The following is a 22,904-nucleotide window of genomic DNA, read 5'->3' on the forward strand; positions in this document are numbered from 1 at the left end:
CAAAAAACAAAACATTAGCCTGGCCTGGTGGTGTAAGCCTATAGTCTCAGCTACTCGGATGCTGAGGTGGGAGGATCACTTGAACCCACCAGGTTGAAGCTGTGGTGAGCCGCGATTGCACCACCGCACTCCAGCCTAGGGGACAGAGTAAGACCCTGTCTCAAAAAAGAGAAAGAAAGTGTTGTCTAGGCCGGTGTAGTTGCCCATGTCTGTAATCCCAGAACTCTGGGAGGCCAAGATGAGAGGATTGCTTGAGCTCAGGAATTCGAGACCAGCCTGGTCAACATATCAAGAACCCGTGTCTCCAAAAAGTAAAATAAAAAATTAGCCGGGTGTGGTGGCATATGCCTGTAATCCCAGTTACTCAGAAGGCTGAGGCAGGAGCCTAAGAGGTCAAGGCTGCAGTGAGTTATGATTGCACCACTGCACTCCAGCCTGGTGACAGAGAGACACTGATTAAAAAAAAAAAAAAAAAAAAAAAAAGTGTTGTCTGAAGCCACTGATATGTCCTACCCTTTGATCTCTCCTCATGGCGCCTGGTCCATCCCAGCTGGACACAGCTGGACAGAAATCAGAAATATCACCAGACAGAGCCAACCCCTCCCCTCCCCAGCTTCCTCCAGCCCATCTCAGACCTCTCCTTGCCCTTCACGTTCCAGGTCGGACCTCAGGCCCTGCTCCAACTGAAGCTTAAAACGCTTGTGGTATTGGTACCAGCCCAGCTCCACCTCCACCCCAGGGTTTAACTTGGGAGCCACCTTGTCCTCAGTCCCTCAATTCCCCTTCCTCCTTCCCAAGCCTCAGTGTGTCCATCTGCCAAATGGGCGTGACCATCCCTACCCCACCTTCCTGTCTCCCACGTCAATTCTAATGATACAATCAAAGTAAGGCTCAGAAACATTTTTTTTTTGAGGGGGGGGCGATGGGTGCCAAGCGCGGGCAAACCCTAGAGAGAGCGAACTACAATTCCCATCCGGCTCCGGGGCCGCAGGCGTCCCTAGCCCCCTCTCCCTCAGCCAAGGGCAAGGCGGCTGCGGCCCAGGGGGCGAGAGAAGTTGCAGCGCTCCGCGCCTCGTGGGTTAGGGCCCAGCGAGGGCCCAGGTAGGGCTGGGTTTGGGGCCGCGCGGGTACCTGGGAGGTCTTTCCGACTCCGCGGAACCCCAACTGCGCCCCTCGCAGAAGTCAGTTGCTCTCCGCGGCCCGCCCCCGCACTTCCTGGCCGGGAGTTGGGCCAGCCCCGCGCGCCTCCGCCCCTACCTTCACCTCCAGCCGCGGCTCCCATTGGCCGGCGCGCACCTGCCCGTCCGTCTGGGGGCGGGGCGCGGCGCCCAGGTGAGGGCGCGCTGGCGGCGGCGGAGGAAGGTGACAGCGGGGAGGGCGGGAGAGTCGGGGGGAGGACGCGCGGCCAGAGCCTCTGACGGTTGGCGGACGGACGGCCCGACGGGTGGGCATGCGGGCGGCCAGACTCTAGCCGAGGATCAAGGCTCCGGCCGCAGCCATGGAGGCGCGGCTGCGCGCGCTGGAGCGGCTGGCGCCGGGCGAGGCCGGCGGCGGCCCGGGGCTCGACGGCCTTCTAGATCTGCTGCTGGCGCTGCACCACGAGCTCAGCAGCGGCCCCCTACGGCGGGAGCGCAGCGTGGCGCAGTTCCTGAGCTGGGGTGAGTGGCGGGGCGGCACGGAGCGAGGGCGGGCCTAGGGATATCGCGCCGAGACCCCCGCGCCCGCAGACTCTCCCGCAGGAATCCGCACCCCCACGGGCTTCCCTCGCAGACTCCCTGCAGTGGCCCTGACGCTTACCACCGGACCCCCGCGGCCCGCACACTCGCCTGCACACCTCACCCTCACTCCAGTTGTCACACACGCTCCTTCCCTCTCACAGACCCCGACACATGCACGCACACACGAACTTGTGCCCAGGTGTTGACCGCAGACGCATGTACCCAGTACACCGCCTAGAGTCCTGTACAGAATTCCTTGCTCGCAGGCCACACCTGACGCAGGACACACACAGACCCTCATGCGTGTCCCCCACTGACACACTGGCTGTCTGTTTCTCATTCCTCTCGGATGCATTGAGACACACAGCTCACGGAGAGACCCAGAGAGCGCTGCAGACCACCCCGACCGCACTGGCACTGCAGAACACACAGATCTGTAGGTATCGCACACTTACAGACCTTCCCCGCAACCAACACACACCCCCCCAGCTCCCTGCGTACAAGACCACTGCAGCGTGGACTCAGGCTGCTGGCCAAGCTCCCTGGGGGCTGTGGCCCCAGGGCCAGGGAGGGGGGCCTGGCTGGAGATGGGTCTGTACCTTTCCTGGTACACTCATCTGAGTCATTGGGAGTGGCTGGCCTGGGGTGACCCTGAACCCACTGTGGGCACTGGCGCCAGCTGGAGGGTTCCCTGGTCACACCCTGCTGGGCCATGGGGAAAAGGCATGGGGCCTGGCCAGGGCGGGGTGAGGCAGGTGTTTGCCCAGTGGGCAACTAGCGTTCCTGGCGCTCCTGAGCTCTGGGCAGGCACAAGGCCTGGGGAAGAGGGGATGCTGCCACCCAGATGTGCCAGGGAGTTGTCCCCTAGCCCCAACCCTTCCATCCAGAGCAAGGCAGTCAGAAGGCCCCTGCCTCTGTGCCTGTCTCCCTGGGATGCCTTCATGCTATGCGTGTCTGCCTGTGTTGTTGTCACCCCCCATGACACCCACACACGTGTGTGTGTTTGCACACACATGTGTGCTCCTCCCTGACTGCCTCCAGCACCTCTGCCTGGGACCCCGGCATGGGGGCCGTCTGTTGACAATCTCCCGAGGTAACTCAAAGGGCCGTGACTCATTCCTCTCCTGCTTGTCTCTACTTGTCCCTGCTCCTACCCGGAGCCCCCTTGCCCTGTGGGAGGCCAGAGGATTAGGCAGCCTGTCCAGGGGCCTGGATCCTCCTGCCTGTGGGCCTAGGCTTTAGCGCTTGTCTGGCGGGTGGGTCCCTATGGTGCTGGCTTCAACTCCCACAGGGAGGCCCGGGGCTGCTCCTCCCCAGCTCCACACACAGACCTGGGAAAGAGACAATGCATTTCTGTAATGAGGTTTCCACCCCGCCCCCGCTGCGGGCTTCTGCCTGATAAACCTGTGGAGCAGCTCTCTGTCCCACCCACAGACCCGCCCAGCTGGCAGGGAGTTTACCTCCTGGCAGGGGGAAACTGAGGCAGGGCGCCAGACCACAGCTGCCCCCCATCCTGACTGATCACTCCTGCCTCCCTATAGACCCAATTCCTTCCCAAAACCTGTGGCTCATCCAGGTCTGGAAAGGGTCTGGGAGTGGCTGGAGTTGCCCCTCCTGGAGGTATCTGGGATGTGAGGAAAGAGGACGTTCTTGACCAGACAAAAGCCTCGTCCAGACAGGGAGGCAGGACTCGGAGTGAGAGAGCCAATCAGGCCTGGAGGCATCCTGAGCACTCACGCCTTCAGGGGCTAGTGCTGGCACCAGGGAACGGCATCTTGGTCCTGTTTGTGAATCTCGTGGGCACCTTGGCAGACTGGCATCCATGCCTCCAGACTGAGGGGCCCCACGTGGGAAGCAAAGAGCCTGTCCTCCCTGCCCTAGGGACTGCAGGCCTCACCCCCAGCCAGGTACCTCTGTGCCTACAGGGTCCCCAGACCCAGGCCCACAGCTTCTGAATGGGAGAGAAGCCTCTCTCAGGATGAGGAATGTCACCCGTCCAGTTTCCCAAGACAGGCCCCGGCCTGAATCTGTGAGGGGGCCAAGAACTGCGAGCTGGGGGTAGGAATGGTGTCCCCATGGTCCCCAGGGTGACCTGGCCAAGCAGAGTCAGACTGCAGACTGGACAGGACTACAAGTCCCATCAGCCCCTGGGATGGAGGCTGCCTAGAGTCTGGGGCCAGGGGTCCAGGGAGGTCCAGGAACCATGCAGTCAGCTGAGCCCGGCCTCTGACCTTCCGCACTTCCTGATCGTTCCTGATCGTGGCCGAAGGAGCACCAGCTCCTGCCAACCTCTTGGCCTGAGGCTGTCCCTGGGGAGGTCATCCCTGCGTGGGCTCACAGGAGTGGCAGCTCCTGGCTTGCCCAAGGTGAGATGAGGAATGGAGCCCTCCCTGCATGCACTCTGAGTCCCGCCCTGTGTCCCCTCAGCCAGCCCCTTCGTATCAAAGGTGAAAGAACTGCGTCTGCAGAGAGATGACTTTGAAATCTTGAAGGTGATCGGCCGAGGAGCCTTTGGGGAGGTGAGCAAAGGGCCCGGGATAGGTGGGGAGGAGGTGTTCACACTGGGCTGGGCTCACCTCGGTCCTGCCTGTGGTCTTAGGTCGCCGTGGTGAGGCAGAGGGACACTGGGCAGATTTTTGCCATGAAAATGCTGCACAAGTGGGAGATGCTGAAGAGGGCTGAGGTCAGTGTGGAGTCTGGGGGGCCCTTGGGCACCCTACAAATGGGTGTGGGGGAGGCGTATGCTGCCAGGGCCTGTGGGGCATGGCGGGGGGTGGGCAAGGCTGCAGACCGGGCAAAGGGTGCTACCCTCAGCAGCCACTGATTTGTTACCTTTCTCACAATAAATCCTTTATTTAATTTTTTAATTTTTTTTTTTTTTTCTTGAGACGGAGTCTTGCTGTATCCACTAGGCTGGAGTGCAGTGGCTCACTGCAACCTTAGCCTCCCAGTTAAAGGAATTCTCCTGCCTCAGCCTCCCGAGTAGCTGGGACTACAGGCATCTGCCACCACACCCGGCTAATTTTTGTGTTTTTAGTAGAGATGAGGTTTTGCTATGTTGGACAGGCTGGTCTCGAACTGCTGACCTCCGGTGATCCTTCTGCCTCGGCCTTCCAAAGTGCTGGGATTACAGGCGTGAACCACCATGCCCAGCCTACAATAAACTCTTTTTTTTAAGACGGAGTCTCACTCTGTCACCCGGGCTGGAATGCAGTGGCGTGATCTCGGCTCACTGCAACCTCCACCTCCTGGGTTCAAGGGATTCTCATGCCTCAGCCTCCCAAGTAGCAGGGATTACAGGCGTGTGCCACGACACCCAGCTAAGTTTTTTGTATTTTTAGTAGAGATGGTGTTTCACCATGTTGGCCAGGCTGGTCTCCAACTCTTGATCTCAAGTGATCTGCCTGCCTTGACCTCCCAAAGTGCTGGGATTACAGGCCTAATAAACCCTTTTGAAAGCAACCAGTCATTCCCATTTTCCATATGGGCATGCTGAGGCCCAGAGCCATAGAGCGTGGGCTTGGGCTCAGTCGCAGCCAGACAGGGGACAGTAGAGCTATGACCTCCATCCAAGCTCCCAGACTCACAGAGTCCTTCATCCCCTGAGCTGGGAAGGGGGGCATCTTGGGTTCTGATCCCACCCCACCCCTTACTTCCCCAAACCTGCTGCAGACAGCATGTTTCCGGGAGGAGCGGGATGTGCTCGTGAAAGGGGACAGCCGTTGGGTGACCACTCTGCACTATGCCTTCCAAGACGAGGAATACCTGGTGAGGATACTTGGCGGGGCTAAAGAGGAGCATCCTAGGGACACAGGAGAGGGTCCTTGGGGCCAGGGGCACTGGGCCCAAAGACCCCTCTTGGGACCAAGAGACTCCCACTTCCCACCATCTCCTGGGCTTGCTGCCTCCTGCCTGAGCCCTGGCTGGGAACTGGCCAGCCCAGAGCTGCTGGGAGATGCAGCCCTGCCTTCCCAGAGCCCTGTGGGACAGCAGTGAAGTGGCCGGGTGCGCCCTTTCCCCAGGTTTGTTTCTTGTCCCCCACCTCCAGTACCTTGTGATGGACTACTATGCCGGCGGGGACCTCCTGACGCTGCTGAGCCGCTTTGAGGACCGTCTCCCGCCTGAGCTGGCCCAGTTCTACCTGGCTGAGATGGTGCTGGCCATCCACTCACTGCACCAGCTGGGTTATATCCACAGGTGAGGCTCCAACGGCACTGCCCTGCCCAACCTCTGCCAGCTGTGCTGGGGAGAGCTGATGTTGGCTGAGCACTCACCACATGCCAGGTGCTTTGCTGGGTGCCTCATCCGTGTGCTTTCTTGGAATCAGAGCCCTCTGTGGCAGGGGCTGCTACTGTCCCCGGCCTACAGTTGAGGGGGTCAGAGCTTAGCACAGGGAAACACCTGTCTCAAGGTGACTCGGCTCGCGGGTGGCCAGGCTGTGGTCTGCACTGGGGAAGTCTGACTCCTGCATCCCCTACAGCACACTCTGCCACCTCCAAGGGTTGTCCCCACACATCCTTTCTACAATCTAGCCGTCTTCCTCCTCCTGGCCTGTGGGATCATCTACACACACACATGTTGCTCATCACATGAGCACCTACACATAGGAATGTGTGTGAGCTGGTGCTGGCACACACTGTGCATGTGCACCTGGGCACGTACCTAAATGGCCACTTACACGCAGGTCAAGCCCTTTACTCTCCCTGCCTGCCATCCCCCAGGGACGTCAAGCCAGACAATGTCCTGCTGGATGTGAACGGGCACATTCGCCTGGCTGACTTCGGCTCCTGCCTGCGTCTCAACACCAATGGCATGGTAAGGACCCTGCTCTGAAGTGGGGGCAGGGGATACCAGGCAGGCCAAGCTCTCAGGAAAATGGGAGGCCCCAGGCCTAGTGCAGAGGCATCAGGCTCCCCAGGGAAGGTGGGTGAGGCCCAGGCCCCAGGTGGGCAGCAGTTCAGCCTGGCGGAGTAGGGGTGACAGGGCCATCGCGAGGGGCTAGCAGCCCCAGCCCCCCGGCCAAGTCCGAAGCCGTCCTCATGGCTTCACCACCACCACCACCCACAGGTGGATTCATCAGTGGCAGTAGGGACGCCGGACTATATCTCCCCTGAGATCCTGCAGGCCATGGAGGAGGGCAAGGGCCACTATGGCCCACAGTGTGACTGGTGGTCGCTTGGAGTCTGCGCCTATGAACTGCTCTTTGGGGAGACGCCCTTCTATGCTGAGTCCTTGGTGGAAACCTACGGCAAGATCATGAACCACGAGGTCTGGACGCCAGGCTCTGGGCTTCCAGAGGGGGCAGTGGGACCCCCCGAGTCTGTGTGGTTGGAAATACCTGCAGGGGAGGCTGAGTTCCTGGACACTTGACCCAGCCTGCCCCCTCCCTTGACCCACAGGACCACCTGCAGTTCCCCCCGGACATGCCTGACGTGCCAGCCAGCGCCCAAGACCTGATCCGCCAGTTGCTGTGTCGCCAGGAAGAGCGGCTGGGCCGTGGTGGGCTGGACGACTTCCGGAACCATCCTTTCTTCGAAGGCGTGGACTGGGAGCGGCTGGCAAGCAGCATAGCCCCCTATATTCCTGAGCTGCGGGGGCCCATGGACACCTCCAACTTTGACGTGGATGACGACACCCTCAACCATCCAGTGAGTGGCAAAGGCTACTGCAGGAGGGGAGCTGCCCTACCCTCTTGTTGGCTGGGGGAGCCCTCCCTCTGAAGTCCCCTGGGGTGGGCTGGGGATGAGGCTTTCAGACACCAGGGCTTATGATTTATGGACTCCCAGACTGACCCATTCCAGCTGCCATCCCCTGGCCCAGCCTTTTCCAGCCAAACTGGGGTGGGGCAGCATCTCCCACAGGATCCCCATGCTCGCCTGCACTGAGGTGGGCCGTGTCAAGGCAAGGCCGTCTGACCACAGGCATCATCCTATTAACTAGAATCCATATAAGGAAGAAAACTCCCAGCAGCTCCTAGGAGACTTATGGGAGCTGGGGGTCTGTTTGGGTTGGGCCGTGTTACCCCATCGAGTTCCCACCTGAGCAGGAGGAGGTTGCACCTGGTCCCGGGGGCTCCTGTGGCCTCGGGCCTCAGGCCTCGGCCTGTGGACTCTGACTCTCCTTCCCTCTCCCTCTGCAGGGGACCCTGCCACCGCCCTCCCACGGGGCCTTCTCCGGCCACCACTTGCCATTTGTGGGCTTCACCTACACCTCGGGCAGGTGAGGCTAGTCCTCACACACCTGGTGGGAGGCTCAGGGTTGCCTGACCTAGCACACTGGGCACGTAGCCCACTGGGGCCCTGGGAAGGAGGGCAGAAGGGCTCCCCAGTGCCTGCACATGGCAGGTGCTCTAGCTCTCATCCTCGGGGTCCTGGTGAGGCCACACGCAGGTCCCGCGGGGCCCCGTGACTGCACATGGCTCTTATGGTGCCTTCCACGAAGGGCGAGGGTGCGCTGCACCTGGAGCCAGAGGTGTAGGGTTCAAAGGCCGCTACTGGTCCTGGGCCTCATTTGTGGCTCTGTAAAATGGGTGGGATGGACCAAGCACGGTGGCTCATGGCTGTAATCCCAGCACTTTGGGAGGCCGAGGCAGGTGGATCACCTGAGGTCAGGAGTTTGAGACCAGACCGGCCAACGTGGTGAAAGCCCGTCTCTACTAAAAATACAAAAATTAGCTGGGTGTGGTGGTAGGCACCTGTAATCCCACTTACTTGGGAGGCTGAAGCAGGGAGAATCATTTGAACCCGGGAGGCAGAGGTTGCAGTGGGCTGAGATCGTGCCATTGCACTCCAGCCTGGGTGACAGAGCGACACTGTCTCAAAAAAAAAAAAAAAAAAAAAAAGGGTGGGATGATCTCCACCTACGCCTATTCGAGGGGCTGGCCTGAGACCGCAGTGAGGTCTTGGTGCAGTGTGCTCTGAGGTGGAAGGAAATGGGTCCGACCCCCACTCCTCGGGGCCAGCCGGGCCACCGTCACCACATCCTGTCCTCGACAGCCCTTGGGAGAGGCCTCGTCACCACCATCTTCCCCTGGGGAAACTGAGGCTAAAATACATTGGGTTCGAAGTGACACAGCTTGTAAGGGCCAGGACGAGGGCTTAAACCTGGGCCTGGGGACTGGGAGCCTGTGCCCTGAAGCCGCTGCCCTGGGCTGCCACCCGTGGAATCAGCCTGGGGTCTCCCAAGGGCAGGGTCTGTTCTGGCTGTTTCACAATGAATGAGTGATTCGATGCAGGAGGATGAAGGAGACTCTGTCGGGTGAGGTTTCTACCAACACGCGTGGCCCCTGTCCCCCCACAGTCACAGTCCTGAGAGCAGCTCTGAGGCCTGGGCTGCCCTGGAGCGGAAGCTCCGGTGTCTGGAGCAGGAGAAGGTGGAGCTGAGCAGGAAGCACCAAGGTACAGGGAACGGCTGGGCCGGGCCTGGGTGTGCTGGCCCTAGGGGCTGCTGCTGCGAGAGTGGGCTCACCTGTGGGTACCACGTCCCCTCCAGAGGCCCTGCATGCCGCCACTGACCATCGGGAGCTGGAGCAGCTACGGAAGGAAGTGCAGACTCTACAGGAGAGGCTGTCAGGTATCCCTTCCACCCATCCCCACCGGGGCTGAGTCCCACCTGGGCTCAGGTCCTGCCCCTGCCCTGGACACGTTGTATGATCCTGGGGGAGCATTTTGCACTCTCTGAGCCTGTGTATGGAAAACAAGCCAAGGAGACTCGCTCCCGGGGTGAGAGGCTGGGGCCGTCAGCACTTGAGGTCTCAGTGACTCTTCCCGGCAGAGCTGCTGAGGGACAAGGCCTCCTTGTCCCAGCTGGATGGGCCCACACCTGGTAGCCCAGGTCAGGACAGTGACCTGCGGCAGGAACTTGACCAGCTTCACCAGGTGAGGGTTGGGTGAGGTGGGTGAGTGGCCCTGGGCTCCGTGGATGGTTCATGCCTGACTTTGGGCCTTGTCCTTCCCCGCTCCCTCCCCTGTCTCCTCAGGAGCTGGCCAAGGGTCGGGCAGGGCTGCAGGCTCAGGAGCAGGAGCTCTGCAAGGCCCAGGGGCAGCAGGACAAGCTGCTTCAGAGGCTGCAGGAGGCCCAGGAGAGAGAGGCGGCCACAGCTATCCAGACCCAGGCCCTGAGCTCCCAGCTGGAGGAAGCCCGGGCTGCCCAGAGGGAGGTGGGTGACCAGGGTGGGAAAGGACAGCATCTGGGCCCTGCCCCCAGTGTGGCTGGAGGGAGCATGGGGAGCTTGGTGGGAGATGCTGCCCCCTAGTTGTAGCTGGCAGAGGCTGGGCCCAGGGGACAGTGGCTGGGATGGGGCAATCTGGGAGTCCATGCCTCCTCACATCCACTGTGGCTGGCAGAGTCGGGAGTTCGTGGCAAGGTGGGCAGAGGGGCTGCCAAGGGCAGAGTTGGCACTGGCCTGCCTCTGCACCCCTCACAGCTGGAGGCCCAGGTGTCCTCCCTGACCCGGCAGGTGATGCAGCTGCAGGGACAGTGGGAGCAACGCCTTGAGGAGTCTTCCCAGGCCAAGGTAGTCAAGTCCTCCCCCCTTGGCAAGAGGCGCTTCCCCACCAGTCTGACCCCACTCAGAGCCTCAGGGCCAGGCCTGTGTCCCGGGCGGGTGGGCCATGGCATCTTGGGTCTCTGCCCTGACCCCCTCCATGTCCCCAAGACCATCCATACAGCCTCTGAGACCAACGGGATGGGACCCCCTGAGGGTGGGCCTCAGGAGGCCCAACTGAGGAAGGAGGTGGCCGCCCTGCGAGAGCAGCTGGAGCAGGCCCACAGCCACAGGTGAGCCAGGCAGCTGGTGGCAGGGAGGGGCCGGACCCGGCCTGGGCGGGGAGTCATGGCCTTGGCCTTCTCCTCCCCAGGCCGAGTGGTAAGGAGGAGGCTCTGTGCCAGCTGCAGGAGGAAAACCGGAGGCTGAGCCGGGAGCAGGAGCGGGTGAGCAGGGGGACGGACGGAGGGCACGACAGATGGACAAGGCAATGGGGAGTCAGTGAGCAGGGTGGACATGGATGGGGCTTGGGGTGCTGCGGTACCTATAGGGAGACAGCAGTCCCAGGACTGCTGGGGCCTGGGGCTGACCTTTCCTCTGGCCGGCCCCAGCTGGAAGCAGAGCTGGCCCAGGAGCAGGAGAGCAAGCAGCGGCTGGAGGGTGAGCGACGGGAGACAGAGAGCAACTGGGAGGCCCAACTCGCCGACATCCTCAGCTGGTGGGTGCCGGGGGTGGGTCGGGGTGGGGAATGCATTAGGCGAGACTGAGGGCCCAGCCCATGACCCTGAGCCCCTTCCCAATCAGGGTGAACGATGAGAAGGTCTCAAGAGGCTACCTGCAGGCCCTGGCCACCAAGATGGCAGAGGAGCTGGAGTCGTTGAGGAACGTGGGCACCCAGACGCTCCCTGCCCGGCCACTGGTGAGCCCCAGAGATGCCCTTGGGGGCTGGCTTAGGCAAGTCACTGACCTTCCGTGAGCCTCAGGATCCCTGCTACTGAGGGTCACTACTGGAGGTGGGGACACTGAGCTCACGAGAAATAGTGGCTTCCCCTGAGCTCAGCGTGGGTCAGTGGCCGAGCTGGAGCTTTGAGCCTGGCCAGGTGGCATGGGTAGGAGGATGCTCTGGTAGGAGGGGGTCCTTGAGGCAGCCAGGCCTAGAACCCATCTTAGACGGGTGCTCCATGGCCACCAGGACCACCAGTGGAAGGCGCGGCGCTTGCAGAAAATGGAGGCCTCGGCTAGGCTGGAGCTGCAGTCGGCGCTGGAGGCTGAGATCCGTGCCAAGCAGGGCCTGCAGGAGCGGCTGACGCAGGTGCAGGAGGCCCAGCTGCAGGCTGAGCGGTGAGGCTAGGGGCAGGCGCTGGGGGCCAGGGCCCGCACAGAGGCTGGTGGTGAGCCCTTGCTGTTCTCCCCAGCCGTCTGCAGGAGGCCGAGAAGCAGAGCCAGGCCCTGCAGCAGGAGCTCACCATGTTGCGGGAGGAGCTGCGGGCCCGAGGGCCGGGGGGTGAGTGGCTGCCGACTGCTTGCCCCGGATCCAGGCTCCCCCATGGCCTCCCGCTTGCCAAGGGGTCTCCATGATGGCCTGGCAGGGTGGTGGAGACGGGAGTCTGTTCCTGGACTCTGCCACTTACTCCATCATCTGTGACCAGCACTTCTTGAGTGCCTGCTCTGCCTAGCCCTGCCCCATGCCTGTGGTCATTTCCCATTTTACTGAGGTGGGAACTGAGGCCCCTCCTGGCCCCTAGTTCCTAGGCCAGGGACCCCAGGCCGGTGACCTACCCTCTCTTTGCAGACACCAAGCCCTCAAACTCCTTGATTCCCTTCCTGTCCTTCCGGAGCTCAGAGGTAAGGACCAGGCTGAGGGGCTTGTTGGGGAGGAGTCCTGGGAGAGGCACAGGGACCTTGACTTTGCTCCTCTCTCTCCCATCCGCAGAAGGATTCTGCCAAGGACCCTGGCATCTCAGGAGAGGCCACAAGGCATGGAGGGGAGCCAGAGCTGAGGCCAGAGGGCCGACGCAGCTTGCGCATGGGGGTGAGGACAGGCGGGTCCATAGTAGGGGGGCTGGGCGCCGCCCCTGCCCATCTCACTTGCTCCCCCGCCCTCCTGCAGGCTGTGTTCCCCAGAGCGCCCACTGCCAACACAGCCTCTACAGAAGCTCTTCCTGCTAAGGTCAGTGCCCAGAGGGAAGCGGGGTGGGGGCACCAAGCAGTTCTGCTAGGCTGAATGGGCCCTGAGGGGACACTCCATGTGCATTGTAGCCAGCAGGCACAATTGGGGTGGAGGTGGTAGCAATGAGCTTGCCTGCTGCTATAGAATGGCTGGGACTTAGAGGTCACTGCCGCCTGGCTCAGCCCTTTGTCTCGCCTGACCCCTCAGGGATGGGGCATGGGGTCTTGGAAGGCCTTGGGTAATGGCTGTCCCCCTCCCCAGCCCGGCTCACACACCCTGCGCCCCCGGAGCTTCCCATCCCCGACCAAGTGTCTCCGCTGTACCTCGCTGATGCTGGGCCTGGGCCGCCAGGGCCTGGGTTGTGATGGTGAGAGTCCCCACCCCACCGCACACCCACCCACTATGCTCCAGCCACGGTCCCAGGTGTGTGGCCCTGGCACACCCAGGCTGTTTCTCCTATCCCAGGGTCACTGGCACCTGCTGGTCAAATTTCCTCCTGCTTAGCTCTGTTCCTTTTCTCACTTGATGAGGAATTGGGGACAGTTCAGGTGCCACTGTGGCTTCAGGGAAGCTGGCTCTGGACATGCCCCAGTCCTGGTTTGGGGCTGTCCCCTCCCAGCCTCACCTCATCCACCTTCTCCACTTTCCCCACAGCCTGCGGCTACTTTTGTCACACAACCTGTGCCCCACAGGCCCCACCCTGCCCCGTATCCCCTGACCTCCTCCGCACAGCCCTGGGAGTACACCCTGAAACGGGCACAGGCACTGCCTATGAGGGCTTCCTGTCGGTGAGTGGGGGCCAAGGGAGGGGAAGACGGGCATGGGGGGCTGAGGGCCCCTGCAGTCCTCCTATGCTTGCCTTTCCGCCAGGTGCCGCGGCCCTCAGGTGTCCGGCGGGGCTGGCAGCGGGTGTTTGCTGCCCTGAGTGACTCACGCCTGCTGCTGTTTGACGCCCCTGACCCGAGGCTCAGCCCGCCCAGCGGGGCCCTCCTGCAGGTCCTGGATCTGAGGTGGGTGCTGGGCAGTGGCATGGGGTAAGGGACTAGTGGTGAGGGGGGGCAGTCAGGAACAGGGAGACCTCTGACCTGTTCTGTGAACCTCCCAGGGACCCCCAGTTCTCGGCTACTCCCGTTCTGGCCTCTGATGTCATCCATGCTCAATCCAGGGACTTGCCACGCATCTTTAGGGTGAGTGCCTGGGATGAGATGGAGCAGCCGCCATCCACCTCCCCATGCTGTTCCCACTCTGGCCACTGTCCGCCCACTCCATACTGCCCTCTTGGGCCAGCCCACAACCACAACATGCTTTCCACGCAAGCATCTGGCCGGGTCTTACCTCATTTCGGATCCACTGTGGCTTCCCGTTGTCTGCGGGGTGCTCCTGACCTAGCCCTTGAGGCCCCAAGGATCTGGCCCTGCAGGCATCCCCAGCCCTCTCCCTGGCACCTCTCTGCTCTGGCCACACCTTGTTCTCTCCAGTTCTGAGGGTGCCCCGTGCCTGTGTGCACCACATTCTCGGTCCTTCACGTGTGTCTTTGCACAGAATTGCCGGCCCTGCACTGGCGCCCAGCTCCTAAACCTGACTACTCCTGGTTAGTTAGTCGTCCCTCAGGCTCCAGCAGAAACGTCTGGTCCCCTGGGAAGTCATCCTTCACCTCCTGGCCCAAGTTTGGGGCCCTCTGTGTTCCCACTAGGCCTGTCCTTGCCCCATTATGGCGCTGGTCGCAGGGCTCTGGAGTTGTCTGTAGGCCTGTCCGGCCTACTCCCTGCTGCTGATAGTGCACGCTAGGCCCCCGGGGCACAGCGGCTGCTGGAGGCAGGAAGGGAGGGAGGACAGATGGCTCTGGCCCACAGCCCTTCAGCTTGGGTCCTTGCCCACAGGTGACGACCTCCCAGCTGGCAGTGCCGCCCACTACGTGCACTGTGCTGCTGCTGGCAGAGAGCGAGGGGGAGCGGGAGCGCTGGCTGCAGGTGCTGGGTGAGCTGCAGCGGCTGCTGCTGGACGCACGGCCAAGACCCCGGCCCGTGTACACACTCAAGGAGGCCTACGACAATGGGCTGCCGCTGCTGCCCCACACGCTCTGTGCTGCCATCCTCGGTGAGCTGGTGGAGGGGACTGGAGGAAGCAGTCCAGGCCTGCAGGAGTGCTGGTGTCTAGGAACAGTCCCAAGGGCCACCGCCACTACCCATTCCCTGCAGCCACGAGACACAGACTGCCTTGCACTACATATGTGCTCCAGCCCCCTGTGTGCATGGCTGGGCCCCCAGGTAGGGGGCCTGGCTTATCCCCACTCCATTTCACTGTGCCTCAGTTTCTGCTTTTTCCAAAAGAATCTCAAGCGAGTGGAAGGAACAAAAGCTTTTTTTTTTTCTTTTTTTTTTTTGAGACAGTCTTGCTCTGTTGCCCAGGCTGGAGTGCAGCAGTACAATCTCAGCTCACTGCAACCTCCGCCTCCCGGATGCAAGCGATTCTCCTGTCTCAGCCTCCTCAGTAGCTGGGATTACAGGCATGTGCCACCTTGCCTGGCTACTTTTTGTATTTTTAGTAGAGACGGGGTTTCACAATGTTGGCCAGGCTGGTCTCGAACTCCTGACCTCAGGTGATCCACCCGCCTTGGCCTCCCAAGGTGTTGGGATTACAGGCATGGGCCACCATGCCCAGCTGGAACAAAGGCTTTAAAAAGAGAGAAATGAGGGTTCAGTCCTGGCTGTCTCACTACAAGCTAGGGGACTGGGGGACTGCTGTAGAACACCCAGAGCCTCATAACATCTCCTGGGTGGAGCTGCCGAGAGCTTCACTTGTGCTCAGCCTTGAACCTGGGGCTCAGCAGGGCTCTTCTGTAACTGAGGCTGGGAAAGAGGCATGAAACAAAGCTCCTCGGCGTCCCCCGGCAGCCGAGGCCCTGAGCCAGCACCCGCTCTCAGGGCGGGAGCCACAGGAGAGGTTGTGTGGGTCCCTGGAGCAGTCAGGAACCAGAGGGGAGGGGGTTTTTTGAGCAAGGGGCTCTGCTGAACCCTCCCTGCTTCCTCGCTTCCTCAGAGCCACTCTGAGAAAGTACCATCGTTGTCCCCAGTTTACATAAGGCGAAACCAAGGCTCTGAGAGGTGACCTGACTTACCTGAAATCCCACAGCTCAAGGTGATGGGCCTCACCCCAACCCCTCTGAAAGAGCCTGTCCAGACTGGGAGAGAAGGGTCAGTGAGGCAGGGACAGCGGGATTATCGCCACCCCCATTTCCTCAAGAGAAACAGGCACAGCAAGGCAGGTGGACTGCACACTCTCCGTGTCATTGAGTAGGCTGCTGACCTCTGACCCTCTCCCTCCCTCTACCAGACCAGGATCGACTTGCGCTTGGCACCGAGGAGGGGCTCTTTGTCATCCATCTGCACAGCAACGGTACCCATCAAGGCTGGGCTAGGGTGGGCGTGGGCAGGGGCAGCCCTAGCAGGCCGAGGAGGATGGGGACGGGTCACTCTTCAACCACCTGCCAGTGACCCTCTCCCCTCGCCAACCCTGCAGACATCTTCCAGGTGGGGGAGTGCCGGCGCGTGCAGCAGCTGGCCTTGAGCCCCAGCGCAGGCCTGCTGGTTGTGCTGTGTGGCCGCGGCCCCAGTGTGCGTCTCTTTGCCCTGGCGGAGCTGGAGAACATAGAGGTAGCAGGTGCCAAGATCCCCGAGTCTCGAGGCTGCCAGGCACTGGCAGCTGGAAGCATCCTGCAGGCCCGCACCCCAGTGCTCTGTGTAGCCGTCAAGCGCCAGGTGCTCTGCTACCAGCTGGGCCCGGGCCCTGGGCCCTGGCAGCGCCGTATCCGTGAGCTGCAGGCACCCGCCACTGTGCAGAGCCTGGAGCTGCTGGGCGACCGGCTATGTGTGGGCGCTGCCGGTGGCTTTGCGCTCTACCCGCTGCTCAATGAGGCTGCGCCATTGGCGTTGGGGGCCGGTTTGGTGCCTGAGGAGCTGCCACCATCCCGCGGGGGCCTGGGTGAGGCACTGGGTGCCGTGGAGCTTAGTCTCAGCGAGTTCCTGCTACTCTTCACCACTGCTGGCATCTACGTGGATGGCGCAGGCCGCAAGTCTCGTGGCCATGAGCTGTTGTGGCCAGCAGCGCCCATGGGCTGGGGTAAGGCACCTTCAGTGTATGGGTGAAGACAAGGTCGCGCCTCAACTCATGAGCCTGGCATTGGAGGCCTTTGGTGCCAGTTTGCATCCTCCAGCCCAACACCACCCTGTCCTGGCCTCCGTGGCTTGCAGGGGACCTTCCTTTTCCATGCTGAGCTCATGCTCCTCTCCTGCCTGGGCCGCTCTCCTTTCGTTTGTATCCAGCAAACTTTTTTTTTTTTTTTCTTTTGAGACAGGGTCTCCCTCTGTCACCAGGCTGGAGTACGGTGGCACAATCTCGACTCACTGCCACCTCCGCCTCCTGGGGTCAAGTGATCCTCCCACCTCAACCTCCCGAGTAACTGGGGGCACAGGTGTGTGCCACCACGTCTGGCTAATTTTTGTTTTGTTTGAGACAGAGGAGTCTTACTCTGTCACCAGGCTGGAGTGCAGTGGTGTGATCTTGGCTCACTGCAGTCTCCACCTCCCAGGTTCAGGCAGTTCTCCTGCCTCAGCCTCCCTAGTAGCTGAGACTACAGGCACCCGCCACCATACCCAGCTAATTTTTGTATTTTTAGTGGAGACAGGGTCTCACCATGTTGGCCAGGCTGGTCTCGAACTCCTGACCTCGTGATCTGCCTGCCTTAGCCTCCCAAAGTGCTGGGATTACAGGCGTGAGCCACTGCGCCCGGCCTAATTTTTGTATTTTTTCGTAGAGGCAGGGTTTTGCCATATTGCCCAGGCTGGGAGTCTCAAACTCCTGGACTCAAGCAATCCCCCTGCCCGGCCTCCCAAAGTGCTGGGATTACAGGTGTGAGCCACCAACCCTGGCCTGTACCTGGCAAACTCTTAACTAGGTCCAGCCCCAGTGTCAGCTCAGGGCCTGGAGCTGGTAGGCGCTCCAAAGATGGCCGCTGCAATTGCTGTGGTCACCATTGCCTTCATGCTCCCCGCCCTGCCTCCCCATCATTGGTCCTTTCCTTCTCTTTGCCCCACTACCTCTCCATCTAGACCTTCGTCATGGCTCTCGTCACCTCCACTTCATGACTGGCTTGGTGCACTGGGGTCCCACAGAATGGGCCGGGGCTGGTTTCCTCATCTACATCAAGCACCCAGCCCAGGCTGGCACACTCCAGGGGCGACGGGTTGGGAGGAATGGGTGGAATAGTGAATGAATGAATGAATGAGGCGGTGGGGCAGTCTGGTGCATGCACAAGTAACTAGCATGATGGGTAAGGGCTGGAAGAGAGGAGCAGAGTGTCCTTGGTGAGCAATGGCTGTCTGGGGTGGGGCCTGCGGGTTGGGTGCTGCATACCACCCAAGCTGCCCAGGGCCAAATCGCAGCTCTCAGGACCAGCTGGGTGACCTGACCTTGACCACATGGCTCCAGGGGTTCCATTCCCTCCTCTGGAAATTAGGGGTTATAACAATAGTACCTGCTCGGAGTTGTTAAAAAATTAAGGGAGGAAAAGCATGTCGTGTTTAGAACTGAGCCAGGCATGTGGTGAGTGGTCCAGGGTTGTCTCTGATTTGATGTGGAGGCTGGGCGGGGCGACAGGGAGTCTTCAGAGGAAGGACCTTAGCGTGGGGTGTGGTAGTTACTGTGCTGCGGCAGGGGACAGGGTGTACCCTGTGAAACAGAGGGGGAAACAGCTCAGAGGTGCGTGGCGTGCCCACAGGGTACGCGGCCCCCTACCTGACAGTGTTCAGCGAGAACTCCATCGATGTGTTTGACGTGAGGAGGGCAGAATGGGTGCAGACCGTGCCGCTCAAGAAGGTGAGGGTCCGCCAGAGCCCTGGGGCAGCACTGGGGTGGGGGCGTGGCCTGACCTCTGTGCCTGCTGCCTCAGGTGCGGCCCCTCAATCCAGAGGGCTCCCTGTTCCTCTACGGCACCGAGAAGGTCCGCCTGACCTACCTCAGGAACCAGCTGGCAGGTGAGGGAGTTCGTGTGTACGGGTGTGTGCGTTCACCAGTGCGCACGTGTGGCTGTGTGGCCGTGAACGCCAGCTGACTGGGCCCCAGGAACGTGTGAGCACAGCCCAGCTCTCCGCTTCTCCCACAGAGAAGGACGAGTTCGACATCCCGGACCTCACCGACAACAGCCGGCGCCAGCTGTTCCGCACCAAGAGCAAGCGCCGCTTCTTTTTCCGCGTGTCGGAGGAGCAGCAGAAGCAGCAGCGCAGGTACGCGTGCACGACGCGGGGGTTGAGGCTGGGCGGGGTGAAGGGAGGGTGGAGCTTGGCCACCAACTCCCTACGCCTTCTCCTCCCGCAGGGAGATGCTAAAGGACCCCTTTGTGCGCTCCAAGCTCATCTCACCGCCTACCAACTTCAACCACCTGGTACACGTGGGCCCTGCCAACGGGCGGCCCGGCGCCAGGGACACGTCCCGGGTTAGTCCTCTGGAGCCAATCACAAGCTACTCTGGTGAGGCTGAGCCAATCACCGGCCTCTGGTGAGCTCTAGCCAATCACAGGCCTCTGTAATTACCTGGGCCCCTGAGGCCTGGGACTTACCCTTCTGCTACCTGGGACTTAAGTACATCCAGGCTGGGGGCCCAGTGGCATTCATTTGTCCTGGTCTGTTGTGCCTTGGGCCTCTTGGCCTCCGTGTGCCTCCTGGTCCCAGCCCCTCCGCACTGTCAACCAACAGGCTCTGGAAGAGAAGGGCCGAGTTTCTCGCGGCTCCTCTGGCCCACAGCGGCCCCACAGCTTCTCCGAGGCGTTGCGGCGCCCAGCCTCCATGGGCAGCGAAGGCCTCGGTGGAGACGCAGACCCCAGTAAGGACAGTCCCTCAGCCTCCAGTGTGCTACCTCCCACCCCAAGTTTACACCCTCTTTGGATCCCTCAAATCTGATCTTGGTATTTTTGTCTCCTCATCTGCTGCTGGAGCAGTGAAGAGGAAACCTTGGACATCCCTGTCCAGCGAGTCTGTGTCCTGCCCCCAGGGATCGCTGAGCCCTGCAACCTCCCTAATGCAGGTGAGCGGGTCCAGGAGGCTTGTCCGTCCCCTATTCAAACGTCAGGCATTTCTCTTTTGTGCTAGGCCTTGCTCAGGGACCTAGGCTAGGGAACAAGCTGAGCCCATCCCTGTCCTTGATTTTCTTACCTGTCTCACCCCACCAGTGGGCACCAGCAGGATCCTGGAGGCAGGCCAGCTTAGGTGGGAATCTTGGCTTTGACTTTTCCAGCTGTGTGGCTCTGGGCAAAGTGCCCAACCTCCCTAATCTTGTCTCACCGTAAAATGATGTGGTTCCTGGGAGGCCTGGATGAGCTGATAATACCTGCGAAGGGCTCAGCATAGCACCTGGCATGGGGAAGGTGCCACAGAAGGGGAGCTCTTGGGATTCTTTTTTTTTTTTTTTTTTTTTTCAGACGGAGTCTCACTCTTTTCACCCAGGCTGGAGTGCAGTGGCACAATCTTGGTCACTGCAACCCCCACCTCCCAGGTTCGAGCGATTCTCCTACCTCAGCCTCCCAAGTAGCTGGTATTACAAGCATGCATCACCATGTCGAGCTAATTTTTGTATTTTAAGTGGAGATGGAGTTTCACCATGTTGGCCAGGCTGGTCTCAGACTCCTGACCTCAAGTGATCCACCTGCCTTGGCCTCCCAAAGTGTTGGGATTACTGGCATGAGCCACTGCGCCCGGCCACTCTTAGGATTCTTAACAGAGGCTCAGTCCACAGCAGGGAGTTGGGGGGATCAGAGGAGGGAGCAATCCATTCTGAATGAGGACAGGGGTAAACCTAAGAGAAGCTGGGGAGGTTCCCGTTCCCCCTGCAGCCACGCATCCAGCATACACATTTACCCACTGTCTCCAGCACACACATGCACCCACTCCTGTCACACCAGGCCGCTCGGAGCCCTGGGGCTCACCATGCTCTTCCATGCCTGCAGGCTCTCGCCCCTGCAGTCCCCTCTGTTTTGAATGCCTTGTCCCTATCTTCACCTTCACCAACACCAGACTGCCCTCCAGGTGACCCACCAGTACCATCTTCAAAGGAGCCTTCCTGGCCGCTTGGTCAGGTAGTCATTGCCTCCCTGGGGCTGGTGCCACCTTTGCCACCCCGCTCCCTCCACACCATCCTTGCAGCTCCTGCTGTGCCATGGGTTTCTTCTGGTGCCTGTTCTCCTCCCTTGACTGTGGGCTCCTTGGTGGTGGGGGTCAGGCTTCATTCTTCTGCCCAGAGTGAAGCATGTGTATCGACTAAAGGAAGAATGGAGTGAATGAACATTCACTGGGCACGGTGGCTCACCCCTGTAATCGCAACACTTTGGAAGGCCAAGGCGGGCGGATCACTTGAGGTCAAGAGTTCGAGACCAGCATGGCCAACGTGGTGAAACCGTGTCTCTACTAAAAATGCAGAAATTAGCTGGGCCTGGTGGCGCATGCCTGTAATCCCAGCTACTTGGGGGGCCGAGGCAGGAGAATTGCTTGAACCTGGGAGGCGGAGGTTGCAGTGAGCCGAGATCATGCCACTGCACTCCAGCCCGGGTGACAGAGCGAGACTCCGTCTCAAACAAAAAACAAAAGAAAAATCAGCCAGGCATGGTGATGCACGCCTGTCATCCCAGCTACTTGGGAGGCAGAGGCAGGAGAATCACTTGAACCTGGGAGGGAGAGGTTGCAGTGAGCCGAGATCATGCCACTACTGCACTCCAGCCTAGGCGACAGAGCACAACTCTGTCTCAGAAAAGAAAAAAAAAAAGGACTTTGAATCCATTCAAGGTTAAGCAGGAGTTCTCCAGGTTCTTCCAGTGACCTTTTTACCACCTCCACTGCCCACCTCACATCTGGTTTCCTCCAGGGGCCCTGATACAGTGGGTGATGATACTAAGGGGGCCTCCAGGAGCCACTGGCCCTGTGAGGAAAGAGTCCTCCCTGAGCCTACCCCCCGACTTCCTTTTCTTTCTCCGGCAGGTCTCAGAGCGGCCCCGAAGCCTCCCCCTATCCCCTGAATTGGAGAGCTCTCCTTGATGCCCTCTGTTAGGGCCCACCCCAATCCCAGGGCAGAAAGACATGAGGGAGCGAAGAACTTGAGGAATGCCATACTCCGGCTGGTCCGGGACATGGAAATTTGGACTCAGGGAGGGCCCGGGCTGGGCAATAACTGGAAGGCTTGCCTGGTTTCCCAGGACTTGGGGGTCCTGACTCCCAGTCCTGATTCCCTGCCTTACCTCTCTGTTCCCAGCCCCAGCCTTTCTAAGCCATTGGGAATAGAATGGATCCTTTTGTCCTGGTGTCCAGGGGTGATTGTGCCAAAGCTCTTGTGTCCAGTGCCAAGCCCCCAGAGGCTTGTAAGAGTTGGGATGAGGGATGGAGAGGGACTGGGTCTCTGGGAACAGGTTGGGGGTCTTATCTGTGGACTGTCTGACTCCCAGCTGAGGCCAAGATGGGGCATGTCCCGGTCTCTGCTCAGCATCTGGGTGAGAAAAACAGACTGTGATCCAGAGGAAGGAAGATAGAGAAGGAGAGAAAGGATGTAGGCAAAGGAGGTGAGAGACAGGATAGGAGGAAGGAAGTGGAGGAGGAGGTGATAGGAATTGGAAGGAGGTAGAAGCCGTGTAGAGGAAGAGGGGAGAGGGACGGAGGAGAAGCGATGAAGAGGAGGAAGACAAAAAGAGGTGGAAGAGAGAGGGAGTCTGGAGAACAAAGGGTCCTTTCTCTGGGGAGGGGTGCGGTGGGTGGGGCTGACGCTGTCAGCCAATCCTCCCATCGGGGAAGAGAATCCTGGACAGGGATGGGATGGGGAGGGTATTTATAAGGGCTTTTTGGTGGGAGATGGGTACCCAGTGGGGGCCACTGGAGGGTCTCCCGGCACACTCTGGCCCTTCCCAGAAATGGGGGCCCTTTTTCTCGAAGCTTCAACCAGTTGTGTATTAGGGGAACCTAGGGGGCATTTTACTATTGATCACAGTCATTATATTGTTATTATATTACTATTTTTATTAAACCTCCCCCGACTGAAGTGTGGGGGGCAAAATAAGTATTTATCTCCTCAAATGCCACATTCCCAGGAGGGACAGACCCTGATGCTCTGTGAGGCAGCAAGAAACCAATAAAGACAGCTTTGTAAGCTGCTGGCCTCCTTGCCTGGATCTGTCATCTTGGGGTTCAGAAGGTGGGGGATTAGGAATGGAGGGAACAGTGAAGGCGTCACAGACAGTTACAGACCAGATTGTCTTCCCTGCATTTTCACAAATCAATTCAAATGGGGTAGATGAAGCGACTTTACTAATGAAGGGACAGTTTACAGAAGGGTGCACAGTACTAAGGGAACACACCAATGAATGGCAGTGCCCCAGGACCTGGACAGCAGAGAGGAGCTGTTAGGAACCCCAGACCACCCAGGCAGGAAGAGGCAGTGGCGCTACTCGACAGGAGCTCTGGCTTTTGGTAGAACTTGACCATGGCTGAGCTGAAAGGCAGCC

The 22,904-nt window shown here is 60.3% G+C and overlaps 1 protein-coding gene across 4 annotated transcripts; it reads left to right on the forward strand.

Moving 5' to 3' along the window:
* Positions 1-1,330: 1,330 nt before the first annotated feature.
* CDC42BPG (CDC42 binding protein kinase gamma) lies at positions 1,331-22,552 on the forward strand. 4 transcript variants are annotated; one of them, XM_005577359.4, is made up of 37 exons: positions 1,331-1,658; positions 4,146-4,237; positions 4,318-4,401; positions 5,391-5,486; positions 5,767-5,915; positions 6,440-6,533; positions 6,786-6,986; positions 7,118-7,366; positions 7,858-7,937; positions 9,018-9,115; positions 9,210-9,290; positions 9,492-9,595; positions 9,697-9,876; positions 10,144-10,233; positions 10,375-10,496; positions 10,577-10,649; positions 10,815-10,921; positions 11,008-11,122; positions 11,396-11,544; positions 11,619-11,707; positions 11,996-12,048; positions 12,137-12,235; positions 12,314-12,373; positions 12,635-12,740; positions 13,028-13,161; positions 13,244-13,383; positions 13,479-13,560; positions 14,254-14,470; positions 15,707-15,769; positions 15,893-16,492; positions 18,150-18,247; positions 18,321-18,405; positions 18,534-18,654; positions 18,746-18,863; positions 19,123-19,249; positions 19,365-19,450; positions 21,394-22,552. In XM_005577359.4, exons 1-37 carry the CDS (start codon positions 1,499-1,501, stop codon positions 21,448-21,450), a joined length of 4,659 nt encoding a protein of 1,552 aa, XP_005577416.3. In that variant the 5' UTR covers positions 1,331-1,498; the 3' UTR covers positions 21,451-22,552. The 4 variants fall into 4 exon arrangements, with proteins under 4 accessions (XP_005577416.3, XP_065384072.1, XP_073869343.1 ...); XM_065528000.1 differs by having other exon boundaries at positions 10,144-10,496; XM_074013242.1 differs by lacking the exon at positions 18,150-18,247.
* Positions 22,553-22,904: the final 352 nt, after the last annotated feature.

Source organism: Macaca fascicularis, chromosome 14 (assembly GCF_037993035.2).
Source record: "Macaca fascicularis isolate 582-1 chromosome 14, T2T-MFA8v1.1".
In the NCBI taxonomy this organism is placed as follows: Eukaryota; Metazoa; Chordata; class Mammalia; order Primates; family Cercopithecidae; genus Macaca; species Macaca fascicularis.